This window comes from Bufo gargarizans, chromosome 4 (assembly GCF_014858855.1).
Source record: "Bufo gargarizans isolate SCDJY-AF-19 chromosome 4, ASM1485885v1, whole genome shotgun sequence".
Taxonomy (NCBI): Eukaryota; Metazoa; Chordata; class Amphibia; order Anura; family Bufonidae; genus Bufo; species Bufo gargarizans.
Genome location: NC_058083.1, coordinates 453,623,871 through 453,637,041, shown reverse-complemented (window position 1 = coordinate 453,637,041; position 13,171 = coordinate 453,623,871). Strand labels below are relative to the sequence as shown.

The window sequence follows — 13,171 nt, the reverse complement described above, 5'->3', positions numbered from 1 at the left end:
AATTCCTGTTTCATACACTGCCCTTCAAGGCATGCACTAGACATAACACATGTCAGTTTTGCCCAGGGTATTCCTTTTCATCCAACATGCAACTGGGTGTAAACAGGGTCTTCAAGGGATTTTCCAGGACTACAAAAAAAATTAGGCAAATATATACACGTTGACTACAGAGAGCAAACTGTGCCATTTGACAAAGTCATAAGAACAATCGCCCACATTTACTAATGTGTCTGTGCCTAGAATCTGTCTCAAACGTGGCACAAATTTTGGTGCAATCCGGCGCAACTAGGGTTTCTACACTTTTTTCCCATGTTGCTCAACAAGGGGACCGGGCTTCATGGGTAAGGATGTAGCCTAGGATTAACCACTTTGCATCAAAATTGCACCATAGTTCTGGCATAAAATTACCGTATGTTTCAAAGTATGCCAATCAATAGTTGGTACAGAGTCATAGAAAAGTGTCCATCCCTGAACCAGATTTATCATCCAGCCTGAGCCCCTGTAATAAATCTGGTGAAGACCTAGACAGCCTAAGTCTACACCATCTTTAAAATGAGTAAATCTGGGTCAATGTGCTGAATATGTGGACTAAGTAAACCAGATGATTGTTGTGCTTGCTTTAGAAAATGAAGAAGCATGCATGGTAAAGCTTGATAAGGACAATGTAGTATAAAGGTGAAGTCCTGTAATGGAGGGTATTCTGTAATTATACACATAGGGAAGATTGGATAACTTGGTGTATCGTTCAGTAGAAAAGTGTACTTGGACTGGGTAGAACGATTTAAAAGTGAAATACTTTATTAAATAACCATTAAAAGTAGATCAAAAACCAAACCCACCCTGAACTAGTGGGTAGAGAGAGATAGCCGGGGGGAGGGCTTGTTGGGGTTCAAATCCTTTTCCCCTTTCAGTTGGTGGCCCTGTTTGATATACACAAAGCTATCCCTCTGCTACCTGCTAACAGTAACACTGCCTCCTACTTATTCCCTACGTGTTTCCACACAACCATCATAATTTTGTGTTTCATCAAGGGTTATTAGGTATGGAATTAGGCACCCTCAGATACCAGTACAATTATTGTTACAACATTCAGTGCTGTGTCCAGCTCTAGTATGTAGCCGTGTGGCATTTGTGTGCCTTTATATATGCCCAAGGTTCCGCCTCCGCCATGACATCATCATAAGAGACAGCCAATCACATAAGGCTGGTCTGTTGAGCAGTCAAGCCCTCTGTGATGTGGGTGTGATGCTGGGGAATAAGTGTAACGTCACACGACAATACCCGCCCTGTGTTTGGTACCCAATGGTGCCTGAATCCATGTCTAATAGCCCCTGAAGAAACACAAATTAATGATGGTTGTGTAAAAACACGTAGGGCAATAGCAGGAGTCAGTGTTACTGTTAGCCGGCAGCATTCAGCAGGACAGCTTGTGTGTATGTGTATAGCTTGTAGGACTATCACATGAAAGGGATTTGAACCCAAACACGCCCTCCCACCGGCCTTTTCAAGTTAAGGCCTCATGCACACGACCGTTGTGTGCATCCATGTCCGTTGTCCGTTTTTTTTTCGCGGACCCATTGACTTTCAATCGGTCCGTGGAAAAATCGGAAGATGCACCGTTTTGCAGCCAAGACCGTGATCCGTGTATCCTGTCCGTCAAAAAAATATGACCTGTCCTATTTTTTTGACGGACAACGGTTCACGGACCCATTCAAGTCAATGGGTCCGTGAAAGAACACGGATGCACACAAGATTGGCATCCGTGTCCGTGATCCGTGGCCGTAGGTTACTTTCATACAGACGGATCCGAAGATCCGTCTGCATAAAAGCTTTTTCAGAGCTGAGTTTTCACTTTGTGAAAACTCAGATCCGACAGTATATTCTAACACAGAGGCGTTCCCATGGTGATAGGGACGCTTCTAGTTAGAATATACTAAAAGAACTGTGTACATGACTGCCCCCTGCTGCCTGGCAGGTGCTGCCAGGCAGCAGGGGGCAGACCCCCCCTCCCTCCCCTGTAGTTAACTTATTGGTAGCCAGTGGGCCCCCCCCCTCCCCTGTAGTTAACTCATTAGTAGCCAGTGGGCCCCCTCCTCCCTCCCCTGTAGTTAACTCGTTGGTAGCCAGCCCCCCCCCCCCCCCCCTGTAGTTAACTCATTTGTAGCCAGTGGGCCTCCTCCCTCCCATGTAGTTAACTCGTTGGTAGCCAGCCCCCCCCCCTCCCCTGTAGTTAACTCATTTGTAGCCAGTGGGCCCCCCCCCTCCTGTACTTGTTGGTGGCCAACCCCCCCCCTCCCCTGTAGTTAACTCATTGGTGGCCAGTGGGACCTCTCCCCTCCCTCCCCCTCCTAATTAAAATCTCCCCCCCTATCATTGGTGGCAGTGGAGAGTACCGATCGGAGTCCCAGTTTAATCGCTGGGGCTCCGATCGGTAACCATGGCAACTGGGACGCTACTGCGGTTTGTAGAAGCATCATACTTACCTGCGAGCTGCGATGTCTGTGTCCGGCCGGGAGCTCCTCCTACTGGTAAGTGACAGATCATTAGGCAATGCACCGCACAGACCTTTCACTTACCAGTAGGAGGAGCTCCCGGCCGGACACAGACATCGCAGCTCGCAGGTTAGTATGATGCTTCTACAAATTGCTAAGTAACCATGGCAACCGGGACTGCAGTAGCGTCCTGGTTGCCATGGTTACCGATCGGAGCCCCAGCGATTAAACTGGGACTCCGATCGGTAGTCTCCACTGCCCCCAATGATAGGGGGGAGATTTTAATTAGGAAGGGGAGGGGGGGGGCCCACTGGCTACCAACGAGTTATCTACAGGGGAGGGAGGGGGGGGCCACTGGCTACAAATGAGTTAACTACAGGGGAGGGAGGGGGGGGCTGGCCACCAACGAGTTAACTACAGGGGAGGAAGGGGGGGGGCACTGGCTACAAATGAGTTAACTACAGGGGAGGGAGGGTGGGGGGCTGGCCACCAACGAGTTAACTACAGGGGAGGGAGGGGGGGCCCACTGACCACCAATGAGTTAACTACAGGGGGAGGGGGGGGGCGGCCGCACCGGCCACCAATGAGTTAAAAACAGGCAGCAGGGGGCAGTCATGTACACAGTTTTTTAGTATATTCTAACCTGAAGCGTCCCCATCACCATGGGAACGCCTCTGTGTTAGAATATACTGTCGGATCTGAGTTTCACGATGTAACTCATATCCGACAATATATTCTAACATAGAGGCGTTCCCATGGTGATGGGGACGCTTCAAGTTAAAATATACCATCGGATTGGTATAAAGGGACTCCTGACTTTACATTAAAAGTCAATGGGGACGGATCAGTTTGCAATTGCACCATATTGTGTCAACGTGAAACGGATCCGTCCCCATTGACTTGCATTGTAATTCAGGACGGATCCGTTTGGCTCTGCACGGCCAGGCGGACACCAAAACGACTTTTTTTTTTCATGTCAGTGGATCCTCCAAAAATCAAGGAAGACCCACGGACGAAAAAACGGTCACGGATCACGGACCTACAGACCCCGTTTTTGCAGACTGTGAAAAAAAACTGTTGTGTGCATGAGGCCTAAGCCAGATGCCCACTAGTTGATTTGTTTTTTTATCTACTGTTAGGGTGGGTACACATCTGCATTCTGGATTCTGTTATGGCTTTCCGTTATACCATGGTTATAACGGAAAATAACGGAATTCATAAGACGAAGGACGGATCCATTATGCTGCCAGTCATAGACTTGTATTATGACAGAATGCAAAACGGAAGCCTTTAAAAGGCATTCCGTCTTAATAGAAGTCTATGGGAATCATAAGGCATCCGCCCGTTTCCGTTATGCAGAATGTAGAAAAAAATCATGACAGGACTTTGTTTTCCGTCTTGCATAACGGGAACCAGACGGATGCGTTATGACTCCCATAGACTTCTATTAAGACAGATCAAAACGGAATGTCTCTTAACAGCTTCCGTTTTGACTTCTGTCTTATGGATTCCGTTATAACCATGTTATAATGGAAAGCCATAACGGAATACAGAACGCAGATGTGAGCCCACCCTTAAAGACTTTTTAATAAAGTATTTTATTTTTAAATCCTTCTTCTCGGGCCAAGTACACCTATTCTGTAATTATAACCATTTCCTTGGCTTTCCAGAACACCATAATCAAGTCTCCTAGCTTCCTAATCCCATACATTAGTCAATACATTCTTCCATTGATCTAATCAATCTGCAGAATAATGGCATTTGCCCTCAGCTAATTTTATTATTGCAGCTGCTTCATCTACAATTGGTTTGTTTTCGCTCACAAAGCAGATCTACAATTAAATTAGGACGTTCTACCAACAGCATATTCAGTATCTAGCCTTAAAGACACCCAGTACTAGCCGCTACAAAACATGAAAAAGCCAACCGAACGCATGTGCTATGTGTATTGTGTTATCCTGATTGTCTCCGAGACACAGGGACTTCTCCTGGATTGGCCTCATTCTGGCAGGTTCATGCAGTACCGTATAACACGTTGTCACAGTAGGTATCTTCAGGGTCACATCTTAGAGGAGCTCTGTCTCATGAATGTGTCTGTGCTCACATCAAACCCCCGTGCTGTCTTCACGCATCAAGAACTCAAACTGATCTCCGCAGATACAAGTGTACTTGCTAATACAAACCTTAATATATCCCTGTGGTCTGGGATACAATAATGAGTATATAGATCTGAAGGTAGTGAAAGTAGTCAAGGCCCCGGACTATACACAGCACCCGGTCGTGTGCACCGAGACTGAACGACCCCTCAGTGCTGTGCAGGCGCTGGGTGCTGTATGTATGAAGTACTGTCCTCTAGAAGCAAAACAGCATGGCATGGAGATTGCTTTTGCCAATTCTGCCAAAGTTAGGGATCTGCCTGACGTCAAGTTTGTTGACTGTTTCCAATGACAACTAGTAGAACTGTGAATGCAGCTCTGGACTATAATATCCCTTGTAACTCAGGATCAGTAAAAAGAGAGTAAAGCAATACACTGTATTTTGTTAAAGGGGTTGTCTCACCATACAAATTGTTATCACCGATCCACATCCCATCTCACCATTGGAACCTCCACAACCTCCTACAGGTGGCACCCCAGCGATCAAAGACTTCTCCTGTAGATAGGTGGTAAGTTGCTAGAATGGGCCGAGCCCTTTAACTGTTTATGTATGTATACAGTGCTAAATGATGTTGGAAGGTGGACCTGCCCTCTAACAGAATAATTCCATACAATATACCTATGCTTTATGAGCAACGACCGTTTTACCTGGACAAGCAACGTTATTGGACCACTTTTATCAATTTCTAGAACTTCTCCATTCTTGGTCCCAACCAATATGTGTCCATGTCCCAAAGTGATGGCACGAATTGAAGGATTATCTTCTAAAAGTAAGCCTACAAAACAGAAATTAAAATTTTTCTGCTGAATTTCTTTCATAGTTCCTTATAGCGCGGTGAAAAATCAAAAGTATAAAATGACTTCTTCCCCATTATTTATGTACTATTTTATAGCAATTTAACAAAATGGTTTAGCGGTCATATAATGACTGTACAAGTGGATGTATGACAGGGAGAAATGTGAATCAGTCGTTTTTATTTTATTATAAAATATTTTCCATGGGGCGAAATGAGCATCTCGTCAGGGGGGCATTACAAGCTGGAGCACTTCTGGGAGGCATTACAGGCTGGAAAACTACAGGGGGCGTTACAAGCTGGAGCACTACATGAGGGGCATTGCAGGCTGGAGCACTACATGGCGGGTATTACAGGCTGGAGCACTACATGGGGGCATTGCAGGCTGGAGCACTACATGGCGGGTATTACAGGCTGGAGGACTACATGGGGGCATTGCAGGCTGGAAAACTACAGGGGAGTTACAAGCTGGAGCACTACATGGCGGGCATTGCAGGCTGGAGCAGTACATGGCGGGCATTACAGGGTGGAGCACTACATGGGGGGCATTGCAGGCTGGAGCACTACATGGGGGGCATTGCAGGCTGGAGCACTACATGGCGGGCATTACAGGGTGGAGCACTACATGGGGGGCATTGCAGGCTGGAGCACTACATGGGGGGCATTGCAGGCTGGAGCACTACATGGCGGGCATTACAGGGTGGAGCACTACATGGGGGGCATTGCAGGCTGGAGCACTACATGGCGGGTATTACAAGCTGGAGCACTACAGGGGGCGTTACAAGCTGGAGCACTACGGGGGCATTACAGGCTGGAGCACTACATGGCGGGTATTACAGGCTGGAGCACTACAGGGGGCGTTAAAAGCTGGAGCACTACGGGGGCATTACAGGCTGGAGCACTACATGGGGGGCATTACAGGCTGGAGCACTACATGGGGGGCATTACAGGTTGGAGCACTACATGGGGGGCATTGCAGGCTGGAAAACTACAAGGGGCGTTACAAGTTGGAGCACTACGGGGGGCATTTTAAGTTTTACCTCAGGCAGCAAAAAGGCTAGCTGCACCCCTGATTTTATATTTAAAAAAATACAGAATGTATCCAGTGTAGGACTCAAAACCATTCTAAGCAATTAATGAGCTACAAATATAGCAGGTCATCTATACTTCCATTAATTAGATGCAACCTCAGGAGGATACCCTAAACATCCCTATCTCCGTTTCTTTTATGGTGGCAAACTAGGTTTTGGTGCCGCCCTGAAAAGAGTGTTCTATAGGGTACATTCACACTAGTGTTTTTCTTTTCGGGCACTGAGTTCCATCCTAGGGGCGCTATACTGGAAATGAACTGATCAGTCTTAGGCTACTTTCACACTTGCGGCAGTGTGATCCGGCGGGCAGTTCCGTCGTCGGAACTGGCCGCCGGATCCGCCAATCTGCTGCTGCCTGAAAGCATTTGTGAGACGGATCCGGATGCGGATCCGTCTCACAAATGCATTGCAAGGACGGATCCGTCTCTCCGCTTGTCATGCGGACCGACGGATCCGTCTTGTACATTTTTCTCATTTTTACCGATCTGCGCATGCGCATGCCGGAACGACGGATCCGGCATTCCGGTATTCTGAATGCCGGATCCGGCGCTAATACATTCCTATGGGAAAAAATGCCGGATCCGGCGTTCAGGCATGTCTTCAGTTTTTTTCGCCGGAGAAAAAACCGTAGCATGCTACGGTTTTCTCTTTTGCCTGATCAGTCAAAACGACTGAACTGAAGACATCCTGATGCAAACTGAACGGATTACTCTCCATTCAGAATGCATGGGGATATGCCTGATCAGTTCTTTTCCGGTATAGAGCCCCTGAGATGGAACTCTATGCCGGAAAAGAAAAACGCTAGTGTGAAAGTACCCTTATCCTAATGCATTCTGAATGGAGAGAAATCCATTCAGGATGCATCAGGATGTCTTCAGTTCAGTTACTGAGCAGCGTTTTGTATGGAGAAAATACCACAGCATGCTGCGATATTATCTCCGTCCAAAATTCCGGATCAGTTGCCGGAATGTGCAGACCGGTAAAAATGTGAAAAAAATATATAATGGATCCATTTCTCCGGATGACATCCGGAGAGACGGATTCGTTCTTGCAATGCCAGATCACTCTGCCGCAAGTGTGAAAGTAGCCTAAGGCAGGGCTTGAAGGGATAGTTCATGATAAAGAGATTGTCTCTCGGCTGCTCCCTGTCCCCTTAGGCCCTGCACTAGACAAACGCAATATTGTGTTTCTGCACTTTTACATAGAAACAAAAGGAAACATTGCTTCATATGAATGTTTAGTATGTCCATCAAGGGCTTTATATTCACCATATATAATTTAAAGGGACTTTCCAGTGCAAAAAAAATATAATAAATTGGTGGCAGCGGGGGTCAAGATTTTCTTAAAACATAAAAGAAGCAATATCTCCCCTGATCCCCACCCAGGTCCCGGGTGCTGGATTCCAGGAAGAAAATTACTCAAAATATCCAAGCAGCCAATCCCTGGCCGCAGAGGTTATCCGCCTCAGCCATCACGAGGTATATCCTGCTGGAAGAAGAGAGCAGTGGGGACCAGGTGGAGGGATCTTTTCTTTGATGTTTATTCCACTCTGACCCTGCTACTACTAATTTAAAGGGATAGGCTACCTTTTGGCAGGTTTTTGGCAACCCCCTCTCCTCAGACCTGCAAAGGAAAGCATATTTATCTGTTTCCCAAAGCTGGGTCCTGGGTATTTTGCTCTCCGGCCTCAGCTGGCTTCCTCATGTCACCTGCTGTCAACATCCACTTAGACACCGCTGCAGCCAATCAATTTTTAGTGAGCTGCCCAACTTGCGTCATGTGATTTGGTCATTTGATGCAGAGGGGACAGGTCACCGCTGCGGCCAGTCGCTGGCTGCAGTGGAGTCAAAGCAGATGTTGACAGCGGGGGACCCAAGCAAGACAGCCGAGGTTGAGGAACGAAGGAGCAGAACCCAACGGCGGAGAGCAGGTAAGTATGCTTGCCTTTTGCAGGTCAGGCCCGGTGGGAGCGGGCACCAATCAAATATTTATATATAGAACCTATAGCACTAATCACTAACAAGACAGGTCAAGAAATTCCAAGACAACTTTAGACATGAACCTATCTCTCTAGTTACAAGTTAATTCCAAGATTTTACCTTTTGAATTAGAAGAAATTGCAGATCTTTTAATGGCGTATGTCTTCAGGCACCTTTCAAACATATCATCCCAGAGCTCCACCACTCCGTCCTTTCCTCCAGTTACAAAGCCCTGTCACATAAATTGCACATGTATGGCCAGTTAGCAAAATGAACAGAATTTATTTTCACATTTGTAAACTATCCCAACTATTTCCAGTTCGTAGAAATGAAACTTTAGTAGATGTTAAATGTAATATCCAATATCATTATGGTCACTGGTTCTTGGGTACATAGAACACTGTGGATCCATACGGATGTCTGTCTCTGTAAAAACTGAGATTTTTTATTTTATTTTCTTACAGAATTATAAGGAAACCATAAGGAAAAAGTGGCACGTTCCATCGCATCCCCACATGGGATGTATACGGCACAGATTTGAAGCTACAGATTTAGTCTGCAATTTGCGGAAAATCTGCAGAGGATGTTTCACTGTGGAAATTCCATGCTTTGGGGCTATACGAGTATTTTCCCTTAGAAGTAATGCTTCTTGGGGAGACATGGGGTTATTCCATTAAAAAAACCATTCTGACGTTTTCAAACCGGCACCTGGATCTGATAACTTTGGCAATTGTAAGTAATTAAAAATTTTGTATAGCCACTGAATGTATCTGTAAAATGTATCTGTATAGCGCCACCTGCTGTTGGTTCTTTTTCTTATTTCTCTGTACACCTCCATAGGGTGGACACACATACTCAGTTCCTTTCCTTCAACTGCCTCCTGAGGGAGCCTCAGCAGAATGGACATGCCCCCTTACCTTCAGCAGAAAGGACACACCCATGAGCTGCCAGCTTGATATAAATCTAGCAAAGCAATTGGAGCAATGAATGTGGAGATCTCTGGATCCATGTGAGGTACAGGGTTCTATCTTTGTTAGAAAGGTATTGTCATGTACATTAATCATGGTTTAACCCCTTTAATACATAGGACCTTCCAGTTCCACCATAGAGTCTGTGCTCACAGCTTTGAATGGGCATCAGCCTTTAGGGAGTCAATACGGCTGTCATACTCCATGCCAAATTGATCTTTTAATCACTTTGATATTCATTTGTCTTTGACATTAATTATATAAGTGGACTGTAGGGGGGAAATGCACATAAATCACAAACCTACAGAAAATCAATAGTCACTTAATGTAATAAATCTTGTGCATTTGTTTCTGGTAAGAACCTCACTTCCTCTGCTTGCACACAACCACAACCAGACGACACCGTACGAATAAAGATGTTATCACCTTATCCAATGCGTACATGGCAAATACAGGTCCATCGTGGGCTTTAATGGTTTTAAGAAGAAGGGTGTCTTTCCAAACATAAATGTCTCCAGTTGCTGCTCCGGAAAACACCAAATCCTCTGTCCGTCCATATGAAACACACATCATTGTCTCTAGTTTTGCAATATTTCCAAAAGTTCCCCTTTTAGAGGTAAATCCTCCCCCTGTCAAGAAAATATGTTGTTTTATTTGAATATTACATGTTAGAGAATACCTATGTATTATTGTACAATAAATAAATGACCATAAGGGCTCTTGCACACGACCGCATGTATTTTGCGGTCCGCAAAACATGGATCCAGAAAAAATACGGATGACGTCCGCGTGCATTCCGTATTTTGCAGAATGGAACGTCTGGCCCCTAATAGAACAGTCCTATCCTTGTCTGTAATGCGAACAATAATAGGACATGTTCTATTTTTTTGCGGAACGGACATACAGACACGGAATGCACATGGAGTAACTTCCGTTCTTTTTGCAGACCCGTTGGAATAAATGGTTCTGCATACGGTCCTCAAAAAAAATCAGAATAGACACGGAAAGAAAATACATTTGTGTGCGTGAGCCCTAAACGTATTGGCTAATCCACAATTTAGATAAGGGAATAGAATTGAGTTCTGCAGAGGGGTTCACAAATCTCATAGGAACTTATGTCTAAATTTAGCATGGTACCTCCTCCCCCACCCAGTTTGAAAGTGCACGTGCATCAAACACTCCCACGCATCGCAGAATGCAAAGCACCACATCCCAGATTTCCGATGAATTTAAGTTATTTTTTGTAATTGAGCAGAAGAAATTTTAATTAAAAAGAAGTGTTGGAAAAAGTGAAACAGGTGCTCCACAAATCTAATGCTCATTCTGAGCAACATAATAATTAGAGATGAGCGAATTTCATGTTATGAAATTCGTTCACGCTTCGTTTGGTGGTAAAAGCAGAATAGCGTTATGGATTCCGTTACCACGGACCATAACGCAATTCTATGACGGAATGTATAACGGAATGCCTTCAGAGGCATTCCGTTATTCATTCCGTCATAATAGAAGTCTATGTGCTGCAAAACGGATCCGTCCCGTTTCCGTTATGCAGGGGAGTCCCTGACTGGAGTAGATTTCAGTAGTGATTAAACTAGTTTACTGGCGTAAATGTTAGCTCATGGTCCTGCCCCCACTACTACCCAATGTGGAGGGTGACCTAAAAACATCACGTGCATCTAAATTTAGGCACCTTTGCATTTCAAAAGTCACATACAGTGAGGAACAGAAGTATTTGAACACCCTGCGATTTTGCAAGTTCTCCCACTTAGAAATCATGGAGGGGTCTGAAATTCACATTGTAGGTGCATTCCCACTCTGAGAGACAGAATAAAATAAAATAAAAATCAGGAAATCACATTGTATGATTTTTTAAGAATTTATTTGTCTTGCACTGCTGAACATAAGTATTTGAACCCCCGAGAAACAGCAAGAATTCAGGCTCTCAAAGACCTGTTACTGTGCCTTTAAAAAGTCCACCTCTACTCCACTTATTAATCTAACTTAGTAGCACCTGTCTGAGCTCTTTAAAGACACCTGCCTACCTCACAGTCAGATGCCAACTACTACCATGGGCAAGACCAAAGAGCTGTCAAAAGACACCAGAGACAATTGTGGACCTCCACAAGGCTGGAAAGGGCTATGGGGCAATTGCCAAGCAGTTTGGTGAAAATAGATCAACTGTTGGAGAAATTGTTAGAAAATGGAAGAGGCTAAAGACGACTGTCAGTCTCCCTCAGACTGGGGCTCCATGCAAGATCTCACCTCGTGGGGTATCACTGATAATAAGAAAGGTGAGGAATCAGCCCAGAACTACAAGGGAGGAGCTGGTCAATGACATGGAGAGCTGGGACCACAGTTTCAAAGGTCACTGTCGGTAGAACACTACGCTGTCATGGTTTCAAATCATGCATTGCACGGAAGATTACCCTGCTCAAGTCATCACACGTCCAGGCCCGTCTGAAGTTTGCCAATGACCATCTGGATGAGCTAGAGGAGGCATGGGATCCCAAGAATACCATCCTTACTGTGAAGCATGGGGGTGGTAACATCATGTTTTGGGGGTGCTTTTCTGCGAAGGGGACAGGACAATTGCACTGTATTAAGGAGAGGATGAATGGGGACATTTATTGTGAGATTTTGAGCAACCACCTCCTTCCCTCAGTCAGAGCATTGAAGATGGGTCGTGGCTGGGTCTTCCACCATGACAACGACCCGAAGCACACAGCCAGGATAACCAAGGAGTGGCTCCGTAAGAAGCATATCAAGGTTCTGGAGTGGCCTAGCCAGTCTCCAGACCTAAATCCAATAGAACATCTTTGGAGGGAGCTGAAACTCTGTGTTGAAACTCAGCGACAGCCCCGAAACCTGACAGATCTAGAGGAGATCTGTGTGGAGGAGTGGGCCAAAATCCCTGTTGTAGTGTGTGCAAACCTGGTCAACAACTACAGGAAACATTTGACCTCTAATTGCAAACAAAGGCTTCTGTACCAGATATTAACACTGATTTTCTCAGGTGTTCAAATGTTCAGCAGTGCAAGACAAATAAATTCTTAAAAAATCATACAATGTGATTTCCTGATTTATTTTTTATTTTTTATTCAGTCTCTCAGAGTGGGAATGCACCTACAATGTGAATTTCAGACCCCTCCATGGTTTCTAAGTGGGAGAACTTGCAAAATCGCAGGGTGTTCAAATACTTCTGGTTCTCACTGTAATGGGGTCATGCAACTTTTTTACATCAAAATCTGGCATAGTGAGTCATAATAAATTACCCTTATTATTTTTACTTCATTATAATGTCACCCCCATGTGTTTAATCTGTATAGTAATGTGCAAGTCCACCTACTGAGGTGGTCGCAAATGCTCAGTTCCATCCTTCAACTGCCACCAGCCTTTTCTACTGTTGGAGGCTGTGACAATTATCAGGACAGAGCTGGAACAGAAAGAACACGCCCCCTGAGCTGTGATGTAATAATAATCTTTGATTTATATAGCGCCAACATATTCCGCAGCGCCTTACAATCAGAGGCTTCATGTACAAACAGTTATAAATAACATAGCAACAGACAAGTCGATTATTACAACAAGAGGAATGGGGGCTCTGCTCGCAGGAGCCTACAATCTATGATATGTATGGAGAGATCTGCAGCAGAAAGGGCATGCCACCCTGAGAAAGAACAAACCCTCTAAG

At 45.2% G+C, this 13,171-nt stretch overlaps 1 protein-coding gene across 1 annotated transcript in view; it reads right to left on the bottom strand.

Annotated features, from left to right (window-relative positions):
* The window catches only part of EML6 (EMAP like 6), a 188,125-nt gene that overhangs the window by 78,925 nt on the left and 96,029 nt on the right, over positions 1-13,171 (bottom strand). Inside the window, exons 18-20 of the mRNA XM_044290143.1 lie at positions 9,907-10,109; positions 8,633-8,744; positions 5,297-5,424 (exon numbers count right to left, since the gene is read on the bottom strand). Of these exons, the coding sequence (XP_044146078.1) occupies positions 5,297-5,424; positions 8,633-8,744; positions 9,907-10,109 (443 nt within the window). The remainder of the gene's footprint in view (positions 1-5,296; positions 5,425-8,632; positions 8,745-9,906; positions 10,110-13,171) is intronic.